This window comes from Fringilla coelebs (assembly GCF_963513975.1).
Source record: "Fringilla coelebs genome assembly, chromosome: 3".
NCBI lineage: Eukaryota > Metazoa > Chordata > Aves > Passeriformes > Fringillidae > Fringilla > Fringilla coelebs.
The window spans coordinates 104,760,320-104,786,814 of record NC_140030.1 but is presented as its reverse complement, the minus strand read 5'-3'; the positions used below and the strand labels follow the sequence as shown (position 1 = coordinate 104,786,814).

The 26,495-nt window shown below is 45.9% G+C and overlaps 1 protein-coding gene across 1 annotated transcript; it reads right to left on the bottom strand.

Annotated features, from left to right (window-relative positions):
• Positions 1 to 23,887: 23,887 nt before the first annotated feature.
• On the bottom strand, positions 23,888 to 26,217 carry LOC311151634 (cystatin-like). The gene is made up of 3 exons (XM_084202205.1): positions 25,924 to 26,217; positions 25,317 to 25,430; positions 23,888 to 24,292 (listed from the first exon to the last, which is right to left on the bottom strand). Exons 1-3 carry the CDS (start codon positions 26,200 to 26,202, stop codon positions 24,215 to 24,217), a joined length of 471 nt encoding a protein of 156 aa, XP_084058331.1. The 5' UTR covers positions 26,203 to 26,217; the 3' UTR covers positions 23,888 to 24,214.
• Between the last annotated feature and the right edge of the window lie 278 nt (positions 26,218 to 26,495).

Genomic DNA, 26,495 nt, shown 5'->3' with positions numbered 1-26,495 from the left:
AGCAGATGCCTCCCTGGAGGGAGGATTGGTTGTGGAAGAGATAAGGAAAACTTCCCACTTAACAGAAGTCAACTGCCCTACCTCTAACAGGTGGTAAATAGAATACACATTGCTTGTTTTTCTTTTTCTCCAGGCATGTCTCACTTGCAAGCAGAGGCAGGTGTTTGCCCCTGCCCAGCGGGTTCCAGGATATACCCCTTCATGCCATGTGTGCAGCCAGATTTGGGAAGGGAAAAAATGAGCCTGGTGCACCCTGTGGGTCCAAGGGTGCCGCAAAATCCCTGAGGAGCTGCTGAAGCCCTGGCAGGAGCTCTGGTGGGCAGCACTTCTCCCAGAATGCCAATTTGCAGCCCTAGGGCTCCCAAGCTTTTTTTTTTTGCTGTTTTTCTGACAACCACATTCTGTCTCCTCTCCCCATGCTGGCTACTTTACTTCATTAAAATCAGTGCTGAAAATAAAATAAAATAAAAGAGGGGAATTATTTTAATAGCTTTTAAACACCTAAAAATCACTACACCCCAGAGGAACCCCTGGCAGAGTTTAGCTCCCTACATCTGTTCTGACCTCCACTGAACACTTAATTCATGAGTTTCCATGGCATGGGGAGATCAGAAGCCAATGTTATTATTATTCATTGCATTTGCACTTTGTCTGAAGCACTTGCAGGTGAGATGAAAACGCTTATTCAAATGCAGGCTCTAAAACACTGTTCACAAATCCATCTGGGCACCAATTAAATTACAACAGGAATCCAAGATGTAGCAGTTTCTTTTATCTGGAGACAACCAGAACAATGCCTGGGTGAGGAATTCTGAGAGCACACAGCTTCTGGTTATAACTTGAGGCTTTCATTAGGGAAAGATTTCACTTGGCCCTTCTTTAGTGTTTTTTTCATCTTTTGCTGGAAATCCTTGAATCATTCTTTCTCCTGGCTGATACTGACAGCTCTTTTTAAAACATGATTGATGGCCCATTGTCAATAGCCATCATGCTCCTGTCAGAGAAGTGGGAGACATGAAATAATTCAGTTTTCAATAATTCAAGTGATGTTGCTAAATTTGGGAAGCAGACACTGGGAGGAATGAGGCCATGACAGAACCTTTCTGGGGGAAAATAATGAAGGACTTGTCACTGAGTTTTAATTTGATCAAGAGTGTAGTGGCATCCATAGACCAATAGATTTGTATTCCAAACATTGCTCTACTTCCAGTTTGAGTAATAATGACCCAGAGAACACATAACACACACCATGATATCTTTTTCCACAGGAGTTTTAGGTGTATTTAGTCTTTTATTTCACTTCTGTTGTTCCTGAGTCCTGAATCCACCTTAGACTGTTGGGAATAGAGCAGACATCAGCCCATGAACACATCCACAAGGTTCACCCCAGGACTGATTCCCTCCCTGCACAGAGATGTGCTCCTGTACCCGGGGGGCAATGCAAGCAGACTTCATGCTGCAATTCCCTTCCCTGCCCATCAATAACATTTTACTTTCCAGCTGGTACCTGCTGAGTCCTGTGCTGCAGGGCCAAGCCCAGCATTTGAACAGACTACTGATAGATGTTTTAAAACCAGTGAAGGTAGAAAGTAAACTTGAACAGATGGAAAAAGACCCCCAAAAAATCCATTAGCATGCCTTTCTCAGTTGAACTTAATAGTCTCTTAGCAGCTGACCTTGTCCCTGCTGGAGGTAATTACACAATGTCATCGAGCCACCAAATAACCTCCTTGTGCACCATTTATGTGCCACCACTCAGTAATGCCCCTGCCTGGCTCTTCCCTGCTCATCCTCTCCAACATTTGCTCCAAGGGGTGGCAGGACACCATACCTGCAGCAAGCTACAGCTGAGCACCAGAGACTAGAGAGGCAACCCATCCCTGTCTGAAAACCTCCCCTGGCTGTGAACACCTAGGAAATCTCTTTCTGCATCTGAGAGATGAGTAATTTTTTATCACTGGTGGATCATAGAATCACAGAATGGCCTGGACTGGAAGGGACCTCAAAGATCATCACCATGGGCAGGGTCACCTTGCACTAGATCAGGTTGCTCAGAGCTCCACTCATCTTGAACCCTTCCAGGGATGGGGCATCCATAAGTTCTCTGAGCCACCTGTTGCAGTGGATCACCACTCTCACAGTAAAGAATAATTTTTTTTTTTTTGCTCTTCTTTATCCTAACACCTTGGAACTCCCTGCTGTTCTGCCCAACTCTGCTGAAGTGAGGCTCAGAGTTACAGGTCTGAGGGCACAAACACATCACCACGAGCTAGCGCTCGTTCCAGAGGAAACCAACCTAATCTTCTCGCCAAAACCCTAGGGCTGAGTGCTGGCCTTGGAGAACAGAGCCATGCCAGCCTGCTAAGAGTTTTGTTAAGATCACACACATCTAGCTGAGGTTCAGGTCTCCAAATGGATACCTTGGCAAAGCCTTCTCCTGCCGTCCTAACTTATGCAGGGCCATCTTAGCAGGGAGCAATCCAAACAGCATCCATAGAATTGGAAGAAAGCTGATCTCATCTACCATGGGGAGGCAAAGCAGGCTCCTGACAGCTTCTCTGTTACAGGTCATGCCTATATATGGGATTGGAAAAAAAGAAAAAAGAAAAAAAAAAGAGAAAGATCAATATAATAAATTTACTCTTCATGGTTCTCTGCTCTCATTCCACTTTGGTGATGGATGGAAGAATCAGCAACTGAGTGACTGGAATTTCAAGTGGCAACATGAAAATTCAGCCAGCTGTCTCCTTTTCAGATCCCACTTTTCTCCCACCATTATGCCTCCTTCTACCCCAGTTTTAGAAGTTCCTCTCCTAAGAGGGAAAGGAACCCTCCAGGGGCTTGAGAGACCCTGAAAGGTCCTCCAGTCACCCCTCCCTGTACAGGAACCCCCTTTCAAACCAGACTCCCTATTCCCAAGCCACTCTCCTGACAGCTCCAGGGAGTTTGGCTCCTGGAGAAGAGCCCCACAATTAACTTCTCCCCTCTCAAATTGCCTGAGTATTTTTGAACCCAAGCACACACATGTTGGCAGCATGAGTCAAAAAAAAAGGTGATTTTTCAGAAAAAATTGTGACCACCCTGTGGTGCCTGGGAGGGGCTGTCTAGAACACCATCAGCCCTTCCATCCTCCATAAGAATGAGTAGACCATGATGCTTGCAGAGCACAACCATCCTCAACCTGCCCCAAAGAAACCTACCAATTAGAAGTTGGGAAGAAAGCCCAAATCTGTAAAAATCCTTTTTTTCATTCAAGTTTTTTTTGGAGTGAAATTCTGAATATCACTTTCATGACACAGGGAGCTCTGAATAAATTTCTGATCTAAGCTAATTGTTGAATTCTCCATAGATGTCAAAATAAAACAGCTTCATAACATGTGGAAGACTGAGCAAAATACACCATCATGAAAATGGAATTCCATAGATGTCATAATAATGACCCATAATATGATCTCATAATAGTGAAAGTCCAAATCTGTAAAAATCCTTTATTTCATTCAATTTTTTTTTGAGTGAAATTCTGAACATCACTTTCTTGACACAGGGAGTTCTGAATAAATTTTTTGTCTAAGCTAATTGTTGATTTTTTCATAGATGTCAAAATAAAACAGCTCCATAACATGTGGAAGACTGAGCTGGATTAAAATACACAACCATGAAAATGAAGTTTCTCCTTTTCAGACCAAAACAAAGGACATTTAAGGCCAGAAAATGTGGCATGCACACACTGGATTTTTATTTTAATGGCAAATCCAAAATAATTCAGTGCAATTTTTTCCCCCCATTAAAAATATAAATCAAAGGCCACCATATTCTCATAAAAGAATTTGCTTTCAAAAAAACGTGGCAATTTCTGATGGCAAAATCTGCTGTCTGGAAAGTTTCCTATTTAGCTGCAGATGGAATGCACTGTGAGATGCTGCATTCTGCAAGTGCTGACAGAAAATAACCTGGTTTCTGCTCCCTCCCTCCTGTACATCCAACCTGCTGAGCTGTGCTTGACCTCTTTCAGGAACTGTGGGACCATCGAGGAGAGAATTGCACAGACTCCCATGATGATTCTTTTTATTGATTTTTGCCAACTAAGGAGCTCAGCTTTTCCTTCAGGAGCAGTAGAAGGGGTAGGTGATAACACAGCCAACACCAGTGAGCAGTTTTAGCAGGCACAACAACATCTAGGTTGCAGAGTCAGTATTTTGCAGGAGAGGCTGATGGAGTATGTCCTGCTTTCTTTTTCCTAGAATGTTCTCTGCTCAGAACTGAGGGGCAGAAGTGCTCCACTCTTCAGAGAACATGTAATTTCCCCTTGTGCTTTAACCCAAAATTTGTACCCCCTACCTCCTGGTTTAATTTTCCTCCAGGTGCAAATGCTGCAGGTGAATAATACAGGTCAATATTACTGGGACAATAATTAGGGGGCATTAAGGGATGCAATCTGAAATGCCACACTTGCAGTCTCTGCTGATAAACATTGCCCCTAACTCTTGTTGGTACAAAATGTCACTAAACCAGTGGGATTTGCTGTAAAAATTGCCTTTTTGTGGTCAGAAATCCAAATTTTGTCCTTCCTTGATGGATATTCACCAAATAGGTCCTTTATTTTTTGACAGAAGGAAAAATGGGAACATTCAGGACAGTTATCTCTGCATAGTGGAGCTATACAGATTTAATCAGCTCCCATCATCTGAGCAGCACAGCTTCTACCAAGGACCCAAATGGTGCAGACTGCATCATTGTGCTTATTAAAGAGCCTGACTTGGCCTTCATTAGGACTAGTGGGGAGACTATCAATGACACCTAAATAATTTAGCAGTATGGGTCATTAAGGATAAGAAATTTCCTTCTGGCAAACCTGAGGCACTTCTGAAAAATCCCACTGAAGATTATTAAGTCCACCTGCCCCAGACAGGGCAGTCCTGCTGTGTCCCATGAAGAAAATCTCTTTTAAAACTGTGCATTCCCAAAGGCTACTCAGTCATGCTGTTGAGTCACTTCTCCCTGACTGCCTGAATGAAGCATCCCTATTTTTTTTAACAAACCATCTGCTTTCCCAACTGTGCATTGCTCCATAAACACGCTGATGTGCACATAAATGCCAGGAATGGCCACAAATGCTGCAATTGGTCAGGAGATGTTTGCTGACTTACGAACATGCAGCGGGGTCGATGTGAGAGCCATCCCATAATCAGCCACTGGGAGTCAGGGAATGATGGACACTCTGCTCTGACCCTCCAGAGCAAAGAGGGAACAACAAGGGCACTTAAGGAGAGATGCCAAATCTCCTATTTCAGGGCTCCTAATTTAGAGGGAATGAGGCAGCATCCTTTTGCTGTCAGAGTGGTGGGGTTTCAGGCAGAGTAGCTGGAGTTTCCTGGCTGTAGGGAGCTGAGTTCTCACACAGCTGATTTTTCTGTGTTATTGGGTGGTGTTCTGACCCCTGTCCATACAGGGAGAGCTCCAGCAAGGATCAATCAGCTGCTTAGTTGAGCATAAAAGGGAATTAGTCACATTAGCGTGGCCTCGGGGATGTGTAGGAAAATCACCCCAGAAAATAAATGTTGCAAAGGAAGCAATTCTACCTGCTGCTGAAGTAAGCCTGGCAGCAGAAAGGAGCCTTGCTTCATTCAGGGACACCTGAATTTCTTCCAGAGTGCCTTGCAGCAGTGGCAGTAGATGGAAGGAGCGATCTGTGCCTAGCAGAATTATTTCCTTCCTGCCTGCTTTGGCAAGGCATAAATCTCTTCCCTATTACCTGAGGTATGTCTCCTCATTGAATCAGGGAGCCTTTCAATTCAACAGCAACATTCATTTACTCTCCATTTCCATGGGCACAGGAAGCAGAACAGCCAGGAGCTGCAGTGGCAGTCCCAGGTCAGGGTGAGCTGTCCCTGTTGGCAGCTCCCACCTCCAGAGCCCTGGGCTGCCAAAGGAGATGCCTGTTCTCTGTACCACCTTCCTGGATTACAGGAAGGGCTCCTTATTCCAGGGCACAGCACCAAATGGAATCTAGGCTGGTATTTCCACAAAGCACTGAGAGAAGAGGGAAAACTCTAATCACACCCTCCCCATCCCTCACCTTTCTCCCCTTCTCTCTCTTGTTGTCCAGCACTTCCACCTTCCTCAACAAATCCTGCTTAGCGCCTCCAATGGAAATCATTCCCCTAAGGGAAGATGGGATACACTCCCTGAGGATGTCCAGTGTCTCTGGCAGCAACAGTTTCTCTCCTCAGCCTGTCCTGGAGAGCCTGGAGAGGTCCCTTTCCTTAGGGACTCTTCACTGTCAGAGGTGATCTCTGCCTCTCCATAGCCATGAGCCTGGGGAGGGATTCATTCTCTGGAGATTTCAGTCCAGCCCAAACAAAGAGACAAAAAATTCCCATGCTGGAGTACTGCTAGGGAAGAACTCTGCTGGGATGAAGAAGCTACCTATGCAAATTTAGCTGGTGCTGCCCAGAGGAAAGGTAGCAGCAAGTGACCTTGTGAATTCCTGCCAGCCCTGCTGTCTGTGATTTTCCTGCTGCTGGTACCCAGGGCCACCAGCACGGCACTGACCTGCCTGGTCACAGGCAGGGGGAAAAGGAGAGGAATGAAAAGCTGTGCTTAAATTGCCAGAGGGTCTTTCTTTGTCCTCCTCTGCAAGTGTGGACACTGAAGAGTTTGCCACGAGGAGTCCTGCCAGGTTTTCACCAGGTGGGAGTGTAAGCATAGGAAGGGATAATTTTCCTTTCAGCACCTGGACCTGCTGGTTTTCCAGTGAATGTTAAATTATGTTGCTGCCTAGGAAAGTTTTTTTAACTTACCTGAAAGATTTCAATGGAATACAAGAGGAGCAAATCCTCCTCTCCCTTCAACATTTTCTTTTCTTTAGCATTTCCAAGTTTCTGTGCATTTCTTCCTCATACAAGTGTATTAGGTGCTTCAGTTACCCCCAGGGTGAAAGATGCTCCTCTTTTTATAAACCTTTTAGATTGTTTAAGCAATTTGTTCCAAAGGCTTAATGCAGTGAGTGAGGTTTTGTTTCTTGTCCTCTTCCCTGGTGGTGCTCTGATGATCCTTTTCATAAACTTATTTCTTGGTTCAAATGAAGTGAAATGACATGGGAAATAAGCTGGGATCTCTACAGTGCTCATAATTGATTTGATACAAATATTTGATAGTTCTGAAACTCAGTCATTTGAGCAGATTGCAGAGTATTTCTCAATACTCATAGAGAATCTGATTTTTTTTTTCCTTCAGAACTGCCCCTCTTGAGAGCCTTCACTCCTGAAGTTTCAGCAAATTGACACAAAACTTTCAGCACATAACTTAGCATAGTGGGTTTTTTAATCTATTTTTTCATCTAGACTGTCTTTTGAGACTTGAAATTCTCATTAAATGATTTAGGGCTTTTGTCAAGGTCCACTTTTCTGAAGAAATGTTATTTGTTTACTCTGTTTTGTTGAAGGGGTTTGTTGTTAGTTTATGAGGGGAAACTGCACTAATTAGGACTTCAAAATAAATATTTTTTTCCAATGGTTTCTCAATAGAAATGATATAGCAAGGGAGTGTGACTCATGAGGGAAATTAGATGTATTCTCTGAAGGATAGCTCCCATATGACTCTCTGGCAGTTTCACCAAATAATTGTATTTCCATATGCTCCTACAAAAATCAAATAAAAATTGTAATTTCACCAACATTCTCCATTTTTGGGCAATTTTCATCGTGACGGTTTCCAATAGGAAAAAAACCAAACAAACATCACTTTCTGTGGGCAAGGCAAGCAAGACATTTTTTGAGCAGCTTTGGGGCAACACAGCTGACGTGCAAGAAAATAATGTGAAACTTTCTTGTGACAGAATTATTGTCAGCTCCCTGGTCCTCCAGTTAGATGGTCACCACCTTTCTGCTGTTGAAGTCAAAAGGAGATATTATACCTCTGGGAGAATGTGGCTCCTGTGGCCACATAAATTTTTTAAACTTACAATGATTTATTAAGTAGGGTAATATTTTACAATACATATATTTTACAGTGTGTGTGTGTGTTGTAAAATAACAACGTGTGGATATACATAGAACAATCTAGAAATGATCTCTCTTGCTGGGGATTTACTTCAAATGAAGGAAAGCTACAAATTTAGAGGCTGCTGTGGATGCTGGTCCAGAGTTTGGCGTGGCTGGTGGTTGTTGTGAAGCTACAAGAGACATTTCCTCCTCTGAAAACTTTTCAGGCAAACTGTGCATGGAACCCTGAATGTTGTATGCAGCATCATCACTGTGACATCATTAGAGATGAGAGATGTCAGCAGAGGGAAGTGATGTGAGCAGGAGTACACCAAAATTCAGTGGCACAATAGTGACCCTGGCCCAAAGACAAGCAGCACACCCCCAGTACCCACCAGAAGGCTGCTGAGGAGGCAGAGCCCCACTTCCTTCTGGTCCATAGAAACAACAGAAATTAGCTGAAATTGCAGATTCTAGCTGGATTTAAGGAAAAATACTTTCTAATAAGGATATTCAAGCACTGGAATGGGTTGTCCAGAGAGCTGGTAAAATTTCTCTTCATGGAGAACTTCAAGTCCCAACAGAACAAAGTCCAGAACACCCTGGTTTGAATTCACATTTGACCCATTCTGTTCCAGGGCTTTCCACCAAACTGAATGAGCCTCTGATTTTGTGCAGCATGTTAACCTCACTGTTCTCCTGGCTTTTCCCTCAGTTTTTTTGTGTCTCTGCCCTTCTCTCTGCCTGTGCTCGGGTTCCTAGACAGTGATCAATACAGGTCAAGAGCTGGGCTGACAGCTCTGTGCAGAAAGAAGAAATATTTGCTTATTTCAGCTGCAGCTGAAACCACATCATAACACAGTTCCCTTTCTTTGATAATTAAGAAGAGGCTGCAGCAGGAACACAAAACTGGTGAGCTGGTGAGCCAGGTGCTCAAATGGATTTGTACTATTGGTAGTTATGGTTGTGATTGATGAGTTGAATGAATTCTGCTGGTAAAATTGAGACAGCTTCTGCCAAGCACATCACAGGCATGGCATCATCTTTGCACTGCACAGAGTGCTACGGCCAGCAGCAAAGGCAAGCTGTACAGCACTGCTCTGAAAAAGGGCCTGACTTGCATGAAGACAGGAAAACAGAAAAGAAGGAAAATAATGCTCATTCTACTGGAACAAAACCAGAGAAGAGGAGCTGAAGAAGTTGCCCACACTGTGCACCTCTGCACCACGGCATAGAAGAGCTGGCACCACCCACAGTGGCAAAACACAGCCTCAGAGCTGTGCTCCTGGTGCTCATTATCCCTCACAGGCAGGGAGGGCACAGAGGAAGCCTCCTGAGGCTGGAGAGGTCACAGGGCAACTAATGGCTTCAAACTGAAGCAGAGTCAACTTGGATTAGAAAGAATTAAGATTTTTATGGTGAGGATGGGGAAACACTGGAACAGGTAGAGGTTGTAGCTGCCCTGTCTCTGGAAATATTCTTGGTCAAGCTGGACTGGGCTCTGAGCAAACTGGGGTCTCAGTGAAGATATCCCTGCTTATTGCATCGGTGTTTATTTAGGTGGTCCTTAAAGGCCCCTTCCAACCCAGACTGTTCTATAATTCTATAATGAAGTCACTTGCCAGAACCTCTTCCCCTGATAAAAATCCTCTCTCTCAAGAGGATTTATCCCTTGCAAGAGGGAAATAGCACTGGGAAGGCATCACCATCTCAAATTATCTTCAACCACCTTCAGTTATGCATCCTCCTGTGCAGCAGTACCAGTTGTTGGTTTCTCTGGGTCTGGATTGAAGGCACTGGAGACAGTAGCTCATGTTTGGACTCAGGTGTTTATTATTTCTAATCAGTAATACAACAGTCTCACAACCATGAGTTTGGCAGCTTTTCACTAGCAAGGCACAAAATGGCTAACTATCTCTTGTTACAAGGTCTTTTAAGACTAAACCATCCAATTCAGAGCTGACACCTAGATTATTTCCCCTTTCAACCCAATAACTGATCCCTGGAGGCACACAATGTGGGCTTTTCTGTCCAATTACAAAACATCACCCAAACCCATGAAGAAGAAGAACAGAGAAGAAACTCAGGACAGCACCCTGTGCCCTCTATCTTGCTTCCATGCACAACATACTAAAAATCCCAAAACCTAAATTTCTCACCCAAGTGACACACCTACACTGCTCTCTATTTCACACTTCTGTGGATTCTAGTCTACCTTGAAGTCTGGGAAACTTTCTCCATGAATGAGGGTCAAAGTCAGTGCTCCCCTGGGGGTCAGGACACCCCAGAGCAGACAGAGAAATATTCCCAGTGCCCTGGGTTTCCACACTCCTGTAGCCAGCTCCTTCAGCACAGTCTGCTGTAAACACCCTCCTCACGTGCAGCTCAGAGCCTGGCTCCTGCTCCCTGATCCGTGCCACTTCCCAGGCCAGCACACACTGTGAGTGCTGAAATTAAACAGATCACTCACAACTGGCTTTCTGTGCAACAGCCCTGCTTAAATTGGCTTTCCCTGAGTGTTCAGCCCAGCGTGCTGCTGGCTTTTGCAGGAAATGAGCCGAAACCAGCTCCTGGTATGTTGAAATGAAATCCAGCTTTTGAACATTTGCAGGAAGAAATCAGGGATGGCTGAGCTGCTCAGGAGCACTCTGGCATGCCTGAATCCAGCCCCTGCAGTCCAGAGTTGGCACCCACAGCTCCCTGGAGGGCACAAGAGATGGGGCAGAGTAGATCTGCATACCTTCAGCTTTGGCAATAACCACAATGGCACAGATCAGGAACTCTGACCCCCATCCCTGGGGAATATCAACCACACCCCAACCCTTGGCACGTGGAGCTGCTAAGATTTCAACCTCCACAGATGGGAAGCAGCACATTTTGTTCCAGCTGCTGTTTTGGTGCCACACACACGTTAGGCAGTGTGAGGATGGGTAATGCCATCTGCATGAAGGCAGGGACATGTCAGGAGCACGTTGCACAGCCAGCTTTGGGAGGTGAGTTTATGACTCAAAACCCTGGATATCTTAGGCTATAAAATACCCAGGATTTGGGGTTTCCTAAACTGAAGGTCCATATCAAATAGAAAATGGAGAAAAGCCTTTTTTACCTTTGCAGAAGATGGCTGCACAGCAAAGAGGCTCCTGCAAGAATGAGTTTGGTGCTGAAAACAGAGAGATGAGCAGCTTTTTTATGTGCCCCCATCTTCCCCTTTCTTCTCCTGCCTTGGGTCTTTCCTGATTAGCTCTGCAGGAGGAAAAGCTCACTTTTGGGCATCGTTGTTACTGCCCTATCTTCCCCTGTGGAGGAGACCAAAATGCACATCCATGGCTTGGCTTCTGGACTTTTCCTCCTGGCAAGGTCGAGAGAAGTCACCTTGCTCTCTGCTTGTGGGGTAGGATGCACCACAGGGGCAGCTTTGAGAGTGAGTGGGGTAAAAAGCTGAAGCAGCACCCAGTTGGAAATCCTGCACAGGGACAGAAACCAGAGGGCTGGAGGGGGTTCCACAAGGGATGAGACATCAGCAAGAGGGACAAGGGGAGGTGCAGGAGTGGGGAGCAGTCACTCAGCTGTGGGAGGAAAGCCAGAGGGAGCTCAGGGCTACGTGGAGAGTTGCAGGTACAGAACAACTCATGCTTTCCCCACTCACACAAACATCCCTGACCTTCCAGTGGAAGGCTGGATGATCCAATTTGCAGTGAGAATGGAATTCATTAGAAGCAGGAAGGAAAAAGGACGCATCATCAATTTGATGGAAAAAACATGGTTTTGAGGGTGCTGACATGAATCACAAATTGCATGAAATTTGTTCAGTAGAATTGGGTAGGTCAGAGTGATTCAGATGTTTCATTTCAGCTTTTCTTTATGCAAGTGCATCCATTCTTCTCTTTGAAAGGAGAATTTTATTTCATATTTTAAAGGAATAATAGAAAGAGCTAAATAACCTGAAAGTTATATGAACTATTTTATCAAGAGAAATTCAAGGGGTCCAAGGTATAATGAGCACTTGAACAGCATAAAGTACTTATTTTACCTCAGCAGTGACCCCAACACACCAGCTTCCCCAGAGCAACATGGGCCAGAGCCCTGAGGGACTCTGTCCTGCAGAAAGCATTCTGGTTTGTGCCAATAAAATGAGAGCATTAGTGCATGAAGCTTGCAGAGATGGAGCAAAAATCCCTCAAAAGGATGAATGCTGCATGACAGCCAGAGGCAGAACAAAATCTCATTCTCTATTCATCACTATGGGTCTATTTTCTCTATTTTCTATGAACTAATGCAGGTTCAGGTAATAATTAAAGGAGGTAGGAGAGACAGAAAAGCTTTCTCTTCTTCCCCCTCACAAAGTAAAGAAGTTTATTAATTATGGGATGTTTGTTTGTAACAAAAGTGGCACCTAGGCTTGTGATCTTCTCTACACAGTTTTCATTTTGAAATCTAATTAAGCAGAAAACTTTTATCATTGCTAATCATGTACTTGCAATTAATACATTGAGGATTATTTTCATTTCAGTGTCTTGCTTCAGAACAAAAAGCAATTGCAAACCATCTGCCTTCCACTTGAAGCCCTTGGAAAAAACTCTCCTAGGCCTGAGAGGAGCAATGCTTTCAAATCCATCTCAGCTGACACCCTGACACATTCTGCACTGGGCAGAATAAAGAACACCATCATCCAAAGGCCAAATGTTTTCATCAGGATGAAAATTAAATAATGTGAAATCAATACCACGCTGTCAAACTTCTGCCTCCAAGAGGATTTCTGCCAGGTCCAACCTACAGGTGGCCAGGGCTTCACGCCTCAAACACACCTGCACTTAGCACCTGCATATGGCATTACTCAACTTCCTTCCTGAACAACACTAGAGGAACATCTGCATTTTCCCCAAGGCAGTGATTCATGATCCCATCTTTCCTGCTGCAGCTGCTCAGGAGTGATATGCAGTCAAAAAGGAACAGAGAGGGAAAAGCAAGAGGTAGAAACGTTGTGAATTCCTGTTGGGTTGTGTTTTCCAGCAGTCCTGATTGAAAAGTAATTTCTCTCCATAAATTGGAAGCACAATTGTGCTGAGAAGGATGTGCTCAGAAAGAAAAGCCAATGTCAGAGAGCTTGAACCACACTCCCATTTTTCAATAACTTCTTCATCTGATAGTCTCCAGAATCAATCAGAAAAAAAAAACATTTCAGCTCCAGCTTTTCTCTGCACAAATGTCTCTAAGATTTCTGCCAACTGTCAGCATGTCTGGCTCATCAAGGAGAAGCAGAAAAACTTCTAAGCAAAGAGATCAAGTGATCCAATTCCCCGAATGTTTAACTCCTCTGATTAAATACTCAAGGCTGAGGCTCTGAGGGTTTATTTATCCTAGGGTGGAGCAACCAATTAAACATCTGATGCTTCTGCAGCCTGTCAGGGAGGTGTCACTCCCAGCTGGCCTCAGTTACCAGCATTTGTAGCCAACAAAAGGAATGAAAAATGCTCTCTCTGAAAAGCAAGGCAGAAAAGGATAGATGGGGAGGAAGCCAGAGGGATGCAGGCAGGAAAGAGCAGCAACTGCCCTCTCTGCCTATCTGCACAGGGCTGCAAAAAAAAAGGGATGGAGTGACAGTGTCTCTGCGGGGATTGCCAGCCCCATGAGCAGCAGTGGGTGTGGCAGCAGATGACAGCTCTTGGCTTGCCCCATTTTCACTCCTGCTCTCATCCCCAGTGTAGCCAGGCCTTTTACTGGGCTGCAGTCTGAAACCCTGAGCCCCCAGCTGCCCCCCCCTCCTCAGACTCAGCTGTGCTCAGAAAACAGATCTGCACCACCTGAGAGACATCCATCATGGTGTCACCCTCACATGGCTCTTCCCTGGAAGGTTTGCATGGATCCATTCTGCAGATCTTCTGTGGGTGCCAGGAGCATGGAGCCAGGCTCTGCTCAGCGAGGATGGGAGGCAAAAGGCTGGAACTGGAATGCAGGAAGTTCCACCTGAACATGAGGAAAAACAGGCTGCCCAGAGAGGTCGTGGAGTCTCCCTTGCTGAAATATTCCAAAGATATTCGGGAAGTGTCTGGAGGCAACCCTGTGCCATGTGTCAGAGGATGAACCTGCTCCCAGAGCAGGGAGGTTGGACCAGGTGACCTCTGGGGTGCTTCCCCACCCGTCCCATTCTGTGATTCCATTTGTCTGCCCCTCTAAGGCACACCTGGGTGTTACTTTATTGTCTCCTCCAACAGCATCTCCTGACTGTAGGAACCTTCTGAAAACAGCACTAGCATCCAAACCAGATCAAGAGGAATGTGAATCCTGACTGGCTCTTATTGCTTCCTCACTACTCAAACCTCCTTAGAGCAAGTTTGCAAAAGTACAGAGGAGAGAATTAATAGCACATTCTCATGTGCACAGCAGATGATAGTAATTTGTTCAGTGTAAAACTTTTAAAGAAAACAAAACTGCAATGCCAAAAAAAAAAAAAAAGGAAAAGAAAAATATCTTGCATCTGTTTATGGAAAATAAGGGTCCTACCCTGCCTGAAATTATTATTTTTCTGTAAGGGGAATGAATAAAGCCTATCCTAAATAATTTTTCAGCTCACTGGGAAAGCATCTCAGCAATTTATAGTCAGATATTCATTGGAAATTGCTGAGGCATAAGCAGCACTACCTAACAAAAACAATCCTAACACTTCATGAAAGTGTGTAGGTGGAAGGATGCAGATACTGTACAGCACAATTAATTTCTCCAAGTAGTAAAATCACCCATGTTTCATAAGGGTCAGATTGAGAGAGTTAGGAAATGTTCCTCCCTGAAAATTATATTATGATCAGGCAGTTTATTCTGCAGTTGCCAGAGCAAATTTAAAGTTACATATTGACAAAATTTCCCTGACAAGTAAGAGCTCAGCTCCTGTGTAACCACAGCAGTGAATATTTACATCCGCTAGCAGGTCCCAAATGAGTCTGGGATAATTATTTTGGGTAAGAAAGGAGCACCACATTATCACAGAATAGGTTTTGGGGTTGGAAGGGACTTTGAAGGCCATCTAGTCCAACCCCATGCAATAAGCAGGGACATTTCCCACTAGATCAGACTGCTCAGAGCCCCATCCAGCCTGACTTTGGATTATCATCACCATTTTACAAACTAAGGAAACAGGCAGAGAAAGATGAAGGAACTTGCCCAAAATCATCTAAGGCCAGTAGCAGAGCCAGAAAACAACTCTGAATCCTGGGTTTTGGGACACTGTACCTCTGGGAAGCAGTTTAGCTCCCTGCTGCCTCCACCAAGGCTCTCTGCCAAGCTGAGAACACCCACAGGCCAACCTTGCCAAGATGTAAACCTCAGCACCAACAAAGGACCTCCCAAAACCTGCAGTGGACCGCCTGCAACAGACAGGGATGTGTGGACCTGCGTTCTCACCTTCTGGGTGAACGTGGAGAAGTTGGACATGGGTGTCCAGAATTTCATCCTGGAGGCACCAACTCTGAACACCCACTAGGACTCAGGGGAGCAGTGGCAGCCACACAACAGCCTGAAGCCTGCAGCAGGAGAACCACAGCATCCACCATCACATCCTTGGAGGAGTCACAGATGGATGCAGAGCTCCCTGTACTACTGGGAACCTGCTCTTAGGTCCTCCTGAGGCCATCCATTCTCCAGGCTGAGCCTCTCAGGGCAATGCCTCAGCCCAATCACCTCTGCAGCACTTCAGAAACATGGGGAAGACACAATTCTTCCCCAGCACAAAAGGGGTGAGCCACAATTTGTCCTGGCCCATGAACACCTCTGTGCATGCAATCCATTTTCTCCTGATCCATCCACCACCCCAGCATCCCAGTTACTATGCAGCAGCCAGATTAGTGTGGAGCACGTTTCCCTCCAGGATCAGCAATTCATCTTTCCTTGGCAGCCTCTCAGCTCCTGCAAAAACACTTTGTTCAGGCCTGCAGGGCTGGGAGTTTGAAGAAATGTTACTTGAGCTCTAGCACAGCCCAGTAAATGTAATTTGTGCCACTGCTGGTAAAAGACCATGAGCTTTCCACTGCCCTGACAGTGCAAGAGCTCAGGGCACGCTAATACAGGAGGAAATGCACCAATAATAACACCATTTTGTGACATTTGGGTAATTGGTTTTATGAAGGGCTATAAATAAACACAGTTCAGGCAGCAGTTTGTGCATCCTTGCAGGAATGGTGGCAGTCCATCAGGGAGAAAAAGTGGCACTGCCAACCTTGCTCTAAACACCACCAAATTTGTATAAACATCCCCAGATGCTCCTTTTCCATCCCTCACAGCCTGAGATGTCCCTTCAAACAAGGTGTTATTTTGATACACAGATGGCTTCTGCCTTGGGAGCTGCAGGTACCTGTGCTGAGCTCTTCCTTGCAAGGGAAAGAGGAGCTTAGGAGAACCAAGTAACCAGACACCATCCTTAGACATCTGTCATTCGCAAAACTATTAGGTTTTGGTGCAGTCTGAAGGTCTTATCCACCTTCTGTGGTACTCCTTAATAACAAAAATTGAGCATACCAGCAAAACTGACCTATAAAAATAACCCTAAATGCAATAAAAGTAAGACATAATGATAAAAGTCAAGTTACTCCTGAGATTAAATAAAATTAGTGAAATGTTCTCTCAGATCTCAAAATCCTCATAAAATGGTAGCTGGTAAAAAAAATACAGATTAAAAGGACAAAAGCCTCACAACTAAGTGTGAAAAAATGACTTTTCCTCTGCTCCGGCAATGGCCTCAGAACACAGAGTTAGCTCTGACCAAGGATTGAACTATTCTATGTTAAGCACAGAAACCCAAAGGCTTCCTTCAATCTCATTGTTATTTTCTCCTTAAATTGAAGAGTAGGAAATAATAATCATGAGTTTTTCTGTGCTCTTACTGAAGATTTCTTTCCAAACCCAGTAACTGAGGACTGAGATGCAGCTGGTAACAAGACAAGCATCACTGCAAACTTTCAGCTGTTCAGTACCTGCTCAGCAGCTCTTTAGTGGTTGTTTTGCCTCCAGAGAAGTAAGAGATTTTGCCTTCCACCACCCCAAGCAAGCACTGAAGAGAGGGGATCTTGTGCAGAGCTCTCTGGGGACCCCAAAAAGGAAAAAAGGTTTCCTGAACAGCCCACAGGAGGGTTTGGAGGGGACATCCTCCAAACATCACATCCCAGACACCACAGCTGGCACTTGGTCGTGCTCTCAAGAGCCCCCATCCTTTACTCAACACTTTGTCTAAATTCACATCCACCTCATTAAACTCTGGCTGTTAGCAGAGAACAAGAAATTTAGCCATGTCTGACCTGGGCACAGGCAGGACCATCCCAAGCCAAGCACTCCCAATTAATACTTGCACCTTCCCAACCTCTACCATTTGATATGAGACAATTTACAGTTTTCCCAGTCTTGCATCAAAGTGGGGACTTTCACCTTCACAGGGAATGAGCTCCTAATTGATGGCACAACATCCCAGGAGTGAGCAAGCAAGCAGCAAGCAAAAAAAAAAAAAAAAAAAAAATCATCCTGATTTTCATTTCTTCTGCACAAGGATCCCAATTATGCCATATATCACATCATTTGCATTGCCACAACACAGCCTTTTATATCTCCTTGAGTTGCCAGCTATTTAATCTCAGTCCACCTTTAAAAAAAGACTTGTAGAAAATGAGATGCTTGCTTTATGCTGATGCAGTTAAGGGAGCTAATTTCAATTCCAAAGCCAACAAGATTTATACAAGTCAATAGACTGAGGGGTCCAGGAGCCAACTAGAATAAAAACTTCTGTTCTGGTTTAATAATCCCTGGGACAGTCACAGGAATTTACATAAACTGAATTCTCCAGATCTCATCTAATTTTGGACAGTAATTTCCTAGGATTTGGAGGACATGAACCACTGACTTCAGAAGTACACATACAACTTTTGCTGGCTTTGCACGTGGCCCTGAAACATATTTGGGGCAGTATAAAGACAGTTACCCACTTGGTGCTTGTTTGCCAGTATTAAATGCCACTGGGATCAAAAAAAGGGCAGTTTCAGTGTCTGCACAGTCACTGGCTTACCTGCCCATTGCAGGGTGTGCCTGTGTTCAGGAGCTCCAATATTTTCAAGCAGGTCATGTGTCAGAAGCTGTTTATTCTATGCAAAGTTCTACAGAAGCACAATAGATTGCATTTCAATTAGACCAGAGATCTGAAGAGTTACTAAACTGATCTATCCTTAATCTATTTTAACATCCAGATTCTGCTTCTTTTCTCATGTCAGCATACTGAAAAATAGCTGAGTATTTCACCAAAATAAGTTAATATTTTTCTATCTGATCCTGGTTTTCCCAAAGAGCTAAATGTAAGGAGATATCTTCAGTGTAACATTTTCAGCAGAGCTCAGGAAAGTTCACAGCCTTTCCCTTCACACATTTATGCTGGTACCTGTATAAAATTTGTAGCAGCCACAAATACAATTTGTCAGTCTCCGGGTTAGACTGCTTCTCCAGGCACCTGCCAGGTACAAAGGATTAGTGGTCAAGGATGCTCATATTTCAATATCCCAATTCCCACACTTGTTTACACAGCCTCAGGATTTCTGTTTGCAGGGACATGACTGACAGAAGCTCTCCAAATGTTTCCATCACATCTGAGCTATTGAGAAAAACACATTTTCTATTACAGACTAGAAATCCCATAGCAACAAAACCAATCTTTATCATCATCTCAGAGAACATTGTAAACACTCCTCCACCCAGGGGCAGATACATTTGGGTTTGCTCACCGCACTTACAACAAACAATTCTCTTCAGAAGCAGGACAAGAGGATGGGGTTAAATTAAAGTAACTTCCTTCAGTTTGCATAACACCTGGACACGAGAGGTGTCTGTTGGCAGTGCAAATACCCAGGCAAAGAGCTGCAAAAACAGGTGCTGATCCTGCAAGAGAGTATCTGCTGCGAACATCCAGGATTCTGAAGGGATGGTTGATGTAGTGCCTCCCTCAGCCCTCCTGCCAGACCAGGGGACATTGATCAGTCCCCTCTAGTGTCCTTCTGCCTAGGTGATCAAAGCAGGCTCCAGGCAGGCTGGATCAGACCTTCCTCAAGCAGACACTCAGAAGAAAATGGACCTGCTGGGATAAGGAACAGGGCTGTGGCAGATGCTTGGCGCTGCCTTCCTTTTGCTGAGGGTAAGAAACCGGCTTGTCTTCCATTCCTGCGCATCTCCTGTAAGATGCTGACCCCCCGTGGAAGGATTTTATGTTACATGTATGAGGCCACAAGAGTTGAGAAAGGAAGGCTTGACTTAGTCCCTGGGGTCTGGGGGATCCAGAGACCCCTTTTCCATGCTGGAAATTCATCCAATACTGTTGCTTGCCCTGCTCTTCCCTGCTAGCAATACCCTGCTCTTCATTGCTAGCAGTGCCTTATAGCAGTGCCTTATTCTCTCTTCCAGCCCAGGAGGCACAAGTGTGATTGTCAGAAATCTAAGTTTCAGGAAGGCTTGTAAAACTGTATCTTCCACAAGATAATACAAATGCTTCAGTAAAATGCAGATACTGGTGATTAAGCCCAGGGAAGAGCAGCCCAGAGGGACACCTGGTCACATCTGCAGCTTAAGTGCTGATTTCAGATACCACCACACAGCATCTTCCCCAATGGTAGGGGTTCCCTCAACATTCTCTATAAAAATAAATTTTTTTAAAAAGTAACACTAAATACATAAACCTTGCTTGCCTGTGTCAGTACTTCAGACCAAGTCCAGTGGAATGTGACCAAGACATGTCAGTCTGGGGCCAATGTTTAATTTCACACTCACTGCCCACCCTCACTACTTCCCAATCGAACTGGCTCTGTTGATAGATGGAGGATGCTTAGTGGAGCACCTGAAAATCTGTCAGGCATTTTTCCTCCCATTAGCAGCTGAGAAGCTCTGCAGTTAGCACTGAGCTGACACTCTCTGTGACCAGGTGAAAAATTTGGTTTACAGCAGGTCTCCTCCCTGGTGAATCTGACCTTCCAGACCCCTTATCCTCTAATATCTGAATCCCTTGCTTTCCTAGCACAAGCATCTGTGAGAAGCATTTCCTACATTTGGAGAGTAGTTTACAAGATCACAGAGCAAATAAGTTTCTTGTCAGTTCTCCAATTTCCTATCAAACTGAGATCCCAGACAGTTTTGTTCATGCAAGCAGCTGGGCAAAAAGCGTGTCAGAGCTGTAGAAACATCATGTTTCATTACTCTTTCAACATCTCACAGAAGAAATCATTTCCACTGAACCATCTGGGGTGTGCAGCAGACACTGAAAATGTCAGATTAAATAGGAAAAACATTTCCATCTATGTTATCTGGCTAACACAGAAAGCAGTGAAAAGACCTGCTGTTCAGCAAGGAAAAGCAGGTAATTAAAAATCTGTAGTCATCTTAACCAGTCCCATGGGTTTTACCAAGGGAAGGTCAGTGTAATTAGCCAACCTGCCCAGCCCAGCCATGCTCAGAGGCCCAAAACTAATTTCATTTTATAGGTCATGGCTTGTCTTGAGAGAAGCCTGCTCCTGAAGAGTTCCCACATACTCCTTCTGGAACAAGCTCTGGGATCCCCAAGCTCACCAAGCTGTGATTCTGCCCAGATGGAGCTTGGTACACACAATGCCACCCAAGGGAGTTGCAACGTGGTGTCTGAACAGCATCTGTCCCACTGGCTCTGGTACTGCACAGCTGCATTTGTGAACCAAAGTCTCCCTTTAAGCGCAGCCAAGCTTTTCTCCAGCCTCCTCCTGCTTTTAGCCAGTCCTGGCACTTGGAGATGGTAATTTTCCTCCAGGGATGCCAGGGCTTCCCTCCTTGGCCCCAGAAGAAGGGAAAAAAACCCCATTCTGTAGTCACCTCTACAGATGGAGACACCACCTAGGACAAGGGAGAGGGGCATGCTTAGTGTAAGCATCACTATTTCACTGGAACAGCTCTTCTTTTGCTAGCTTGTATTCTCAAGATATAAAATCCATTCCCTGACCTGAGTCCAAAGTTCTTCTGCAGCTGGATGCTGAAAAGTGGTGGAGTTGGCAGGACACAAGGTATGAAGCTTCTCAGCTCATTGGGAAGAGAGGACAGTGCCTCCCTGCAAGGCATAGTACAGTGAGGGCATCATGAGTCACTGGGGGATTTTCTCCAGCTGGAAACAGGGAAAGGTTTTCCCCATCATCAGCCCTGTGCTCACACACACCCACATCACCTTCCAGAAAGCTTAAAAATAGGGTCCAACACACACCCCAGCTTATCACGGGGATGAGCAGCTGAGCTCCTCCTTTTCTTCCCTGCTGCAAAATCCCACCAGCAGGAGCCCACCAGCTCAGGGAGGTTGGGCAATGCCCTGTGAGTGAGTGATGATACAGAGGTTTCAGCATGTGTCACCTCAAACCCTGGGTCCTGCCCCAGGCTCTGCTGCCCCAGTGAACCATGACTCATGCCAGAGGGTCAGCAGGGAGACACTCAGAAGGGATTTGCACCGTGGAGCCTGCAGGTTTGCTGTTCTTCTCACTCAAGAAGAGTCCTCCTCCTCACTCTTCCCTGCCCAGCTGGGACAATGCTGCCCAGAGAGGAGAAACAGGCACCTGTCCTCCCACCTTCTTACCGGCAGGTCACCACTAAAGCTGAGTGACAAGAGCATGGAGAGGCTCAGCATTGCCAGCAGAGATCCAATTTAGGACATTTTCCTACTCAACCCTGCAGAAATGATCTTCAGGTGACCATTGCATCCCACAAGGAAAGGGACACGAATTCTTCCCTCTCCCATGTCAAGAGACAAAGCACCAAGATTTAAAACTGGATGTGTATTTGATTGGTAAATTTGACCTTCTGAGGGATCCACACTAGGGATTCTAAGGCTTTGCATGCTAACAATGAAGACAAACAAGCAAGCATCTTTAAACACTCCCTGAGAGGTCTCCATGCCTTAGGCTAAGGATGCACCATGAGTACATTCACATCAGCAACACCACTGGGTGGCCCAGACTGAGGGTGCAGGGTCATCCAAATCTTCTCATGGTCATTTCCTTCCATAATTGCAGGAAATTGCCATTTCAGCTGTGTGCACAGGGAAGTGTCCACACCTGGACACTGATACAATTTCAAGATTCAGAAGAACCCTGTAGGGCAATGACCCAGGGAGCAGCACAAGCAGGGAACAATGACCCAGGAGCTGGGAGCCACAAGTCCATGTGAGCACAGGTCTGCAAGGGCAGGCACTGCTAAGGAGAGCTACACTTCTCACATGGTTGGCCCTAAAATCTGTCCCTGAGAACCAGAGCCAGGAAAAAGCCTTAGGCCTTGAGCTGTATCAGCAGCAAAGCTCTGACCCTACTAAGTTTCAGGCAGAATGTCCCCAGAATTGATGCATGAGATGCAAGCAAAGCAACTACATGAAACAAGCACTTCCCTGGTCACCTGTTCACATCTGACAGCAACATTTGAAAAAGATAGGCAGAGAATGCAGCTAAAAAATGAGGGCTCAGTGTTCAGCTGGCCCAGTCACTGCCAGCCAGCCAAGCAAAAAGTCCTGAGAAGCAAAATGCTCTTGGCAGGGGAACTCCCACTAATGCTCTTAGACTGCTGCAAATGCAAAGCAACACAGCCCACAGCGGAAGGTGTTCAAATTAGGTCAGGCTTTTTTTGGCACTTCTCCAGGTAGGATAATCACCAAGGCTGACACTCAGCAGTTTGTGAGCATGGGGCAATCTGTGCCATTCATTCATGCCCTTAGTCACTGGCATTTCAACAGGAAAATGCAGCACCTCCAGATTCAGGAGCTCCTAGCACTCAAACTCGCACCTTCTCTGGCACAGCCACTTTTTCCCATGAGCTGTTCTGAGCTGCTGGATAAGAAATACAACAAAGTGCTAGAAACGCCCCATTATGGCTACCTGCACCTTCATTTCTAGCCTAGACTCTCTTTGAAGGAGATTTGTGCAATTACCCACCCTCAAGCCAAGAGGATAGAAGATTCCTTGGCAAACTCACCTAAAGCATGAGGGAATTCCTTCAGCACTGCCTTGTGCTTGTGCAGATGGAAGCCAGGGAGTAACCATGTATGAACTGAGGAGACTGAGAAGGACAACTGAGGGCACCTGAGCAGCCTGACCCAGGATTTCCAGGGTCAGCAGATGGAAATGTGCAGTCACTGACCTGGCTGGCAAGAAAAATCAGGCCACCTTCATGCAGAGCACTGAGAATGGGGTGACAAGGAAGGAAAACAGGGATTTATTCCTATTGGATCTGAGCACAACCCCGATGTAGATCTTTGGTGTTGTGCAAGCAGCTCATCCTCCCAATAAGATGAACCAAGGTGCCTAGTGTTCCCTGCAAGCTTGGCAAACCCCAGCAAATTAGGGGAAGTAGTATTTCCCTTGGGAGGAAGAACAACCCATGAGCTGGACTCACTGTATCCATGGGCAAGATTCACACCAAAAGGAATTTGGAATTTTTTACTTCAAAATACAGAAAAGCAAAAACACATGATAGAGCATTTCCCACTTTGTCAGGACTGTGAAAAAACAAGAACCTCCATTGTTCACCTCAGGACCTTCACCCAAGGGTCTCTCTTGACCTAGCACCTTCCCCCACTACCTGAAAATGCAATTTTATCAAGGGGAGCCTCCTCCTTCCTTACCACCTTAGAACAGTACAGCAGCCAGCACCCAAAACTGTGACAGCTTCAGCTACTCTTCCCAACATCAACAGCTCTCCAAAGCAGAGTTCCTTCTGTGAAAACAGCCAAGCTTCCATCTTTTACTCAAAATCAGAGGCCAGGCTAAGGAACGAGCAGGCATGGTTTGTCTCTGCTGTGATCAGGACCCAATATTCCTTTACATTCCATTCTTAGGTGACAACTAAAAGCAAACCCTCCCTCCAAGATGGCAGAAGATCAAAGAAAACCACACATCATGGCAATTGTTAATTAAGTTTTTATGTTTACAGTAGTCACTTAACATGGATACCAAGAGGGTTTAATAAGAATTCTGATACGGAGTGAATTCATTGGGAAAGCTGTAGAAGACCAAAACAGCTGCTCTAAAATAGTCATTCCAAAGAAGAAAAAGTTGAGATCATACTGTGCTTTAAAAGTGAAGTTACATGGTTTAATTTGCATAGCACAAGCATACATCAGTAGCCAAGTTACAGGCTTTGATAAAGCCCATCTCCATCTGTGTTATTGCCTTTTTCTTTTCAATCTGAACAACTGGTTGCTGGTCTCTGCTGGACTGTAGGTAGGCTTACTGGCACTTGCTCTCCAGCAGCTCCACTTGGTTTCTCCAAGGAACATTCAACACTACAAAGTTGCAAATGGCGTGCTAAGGAAAAAAAGAAGAGAGTAGTTAGGAAAATGAGAGCATGAAACAGTGTCATTTACCACTGTTCTTCACTCCTGTGGTTCTCTACATTTGCCCTCTCCAGACAAGTATTCTGGAGCAGCACTCTCGTGCTCAGAGCGAGTCACATCTCTTAAACAAACCCTAAGAAATAAAGCTGAGCAGTCAGCATTGCTGACAATCAGGTTATCTCCTTTATCCACTCACAGAGGAAAGCTTTCAGCATGGATAATACCCAAACATAAGCCCACAGGCACAGCTAAGCCACGTGTGACAAATCACTGCAGTTGCTATAATGGTACGCACCAGTTTTGTGCTTCTCTTATGTGCAGCTACACCTCTCACACATGCAGGAACAAAGGGCACATATATCCTGTTGCTGCCATCAATAGAAGGAATGAGGCACTATGGAGAAACTCAGGCCAGATGAAGGCAGACATGTTTGGTGCTCCCACTCAAAGAGCTCAGCTACTCATTACAAAATGCCTGTGTAACTGCTTGGTGGGCACAGAGAGATGGGGTGATCTGCTTCTTCTGGGCAGTGCTTTGCCCAAAGCTCTATTCACAGCAATACAGGTGCCACAGGAAAGCATGCCAAGCATGTTTACATCACCATGGGAAAGAAGAGATGAGAACTCTATGGGGACTGAGGACCCTTGCACTGAGAGCCAGGAGGCCTGTAGGCCTGACAGAGCTTCCTCCACATACCCTTCTGATCCAGACCACGACTATTTCTTAAGAGGACTGAGACACATGCACTGCTCCAGCCTGAGCTCCACTTAAAAAACAGCCAAAATGCCCTGCCTCCTCTGACATCAACTGGCAAGACAAGTTCTGCAAGGGCAAACCTTGTTTTGCCTTGTTAAGTATAAAGGCATAAGGGTCGCTGGTGTTGGCTGAGGCAGACAGGGGACACTGACCACAGCCATCTGTATGAAACCAGCCAGTGGGAAAGGGCTGGAAATGGGGAAGGGTGGGCATCAGCAGGCTGTGCCCTGGAGCCTACCTTGGCCATCTGGGGCTCCTCATGGAAAGCACAGTGCTGGATATCAGTTGCTGGCTTTGTGCAGGTTGTCCGGGCAATCTCCACTTCCATTATGTACTTGACTCCAGCCACGATCTGCAACAAGACAAGTCGGCAGAGGCGACTTTACTCACAGCACACGGAGAAGGGCTCTCTGCCGAGAGAAGCCTGGCAGGAAGGCAGGCAGCGATCCTGTTACATGATGGAAAACAGACTGTGAAAGTACAGAGGGAATTGTATGTGGCAACCTCCACTACAGAGGCACTTGGCTCCTCCTCAGAAACAGGAAACAAAATCCAAGTAAACATGTCCCACAAAGCAGTTTCCTTAGCAATAAACAGAGACATGTGTTAACTCATGAGCAGCGCAGGGTAGCCACTGGCTCTTTCCATAGAGCACAGCACTCAAGGTCACCCAGACTATGACAAGCCAAGATATAAAAATAGGGCTTTTATTCACATTCTGTGGGGAAAAAAAACACGACAGCTTGCAGATGCCCCCAAGCTAGCGCTCTGCCCTTTCTGCACAGGAACGCGGCCGGCCTCACTCCCAGCCCCGTCACAGAGAATGCCGCCCCGCGGTCTCCCACCTGCTTCTGGGCGCTGATGATCCGCACCACCCGGCTGGAGTACATGTCGTTGCTGGCCCTGTTGTACGCCGTCATGGCGAACTGCAGAGCCCGCTCCAGCCCCTCATCGTTCTCGGGGTTCTCGATAGGCTGAGGGGCGCCCACCAGCCGCGGGCGGAGCCCGGCGCCCCGCACGACGCCGGCGAAGAAGAGCAGGGCCGCCGCCAGCAGCACTGCCACAGACACTCGATCGGCCGCCATGGCTGCGTTCTGCCAGCTCCCCCTCACGGCCGCCGCCATTTTAAAGCCGCGGGGCGGGGCGGGCCCGGCGGTGTTTTGGGCCAAGCCCCGGCCCGCCCCGCCCCGGCCGGGAGCCCTCGGTCCCGCCGGCGTTGGCCGAGGACTTCCACAGGGTCGGGGAGCGGGGGGGCAAAGTGGAGGAAAAGAAAAATAAGAAGACGAAGGAGGAGGATGATGATGATGATACTGCTGATACTGCTGCTGCTTTCCCGCACGGGAAGTTGGAGGCTTTTTCCAGACTCTGCCTCCTCGTGGGTTATTCTTGTGCTTATTTCCCTCTGCTGCGAAGGGAA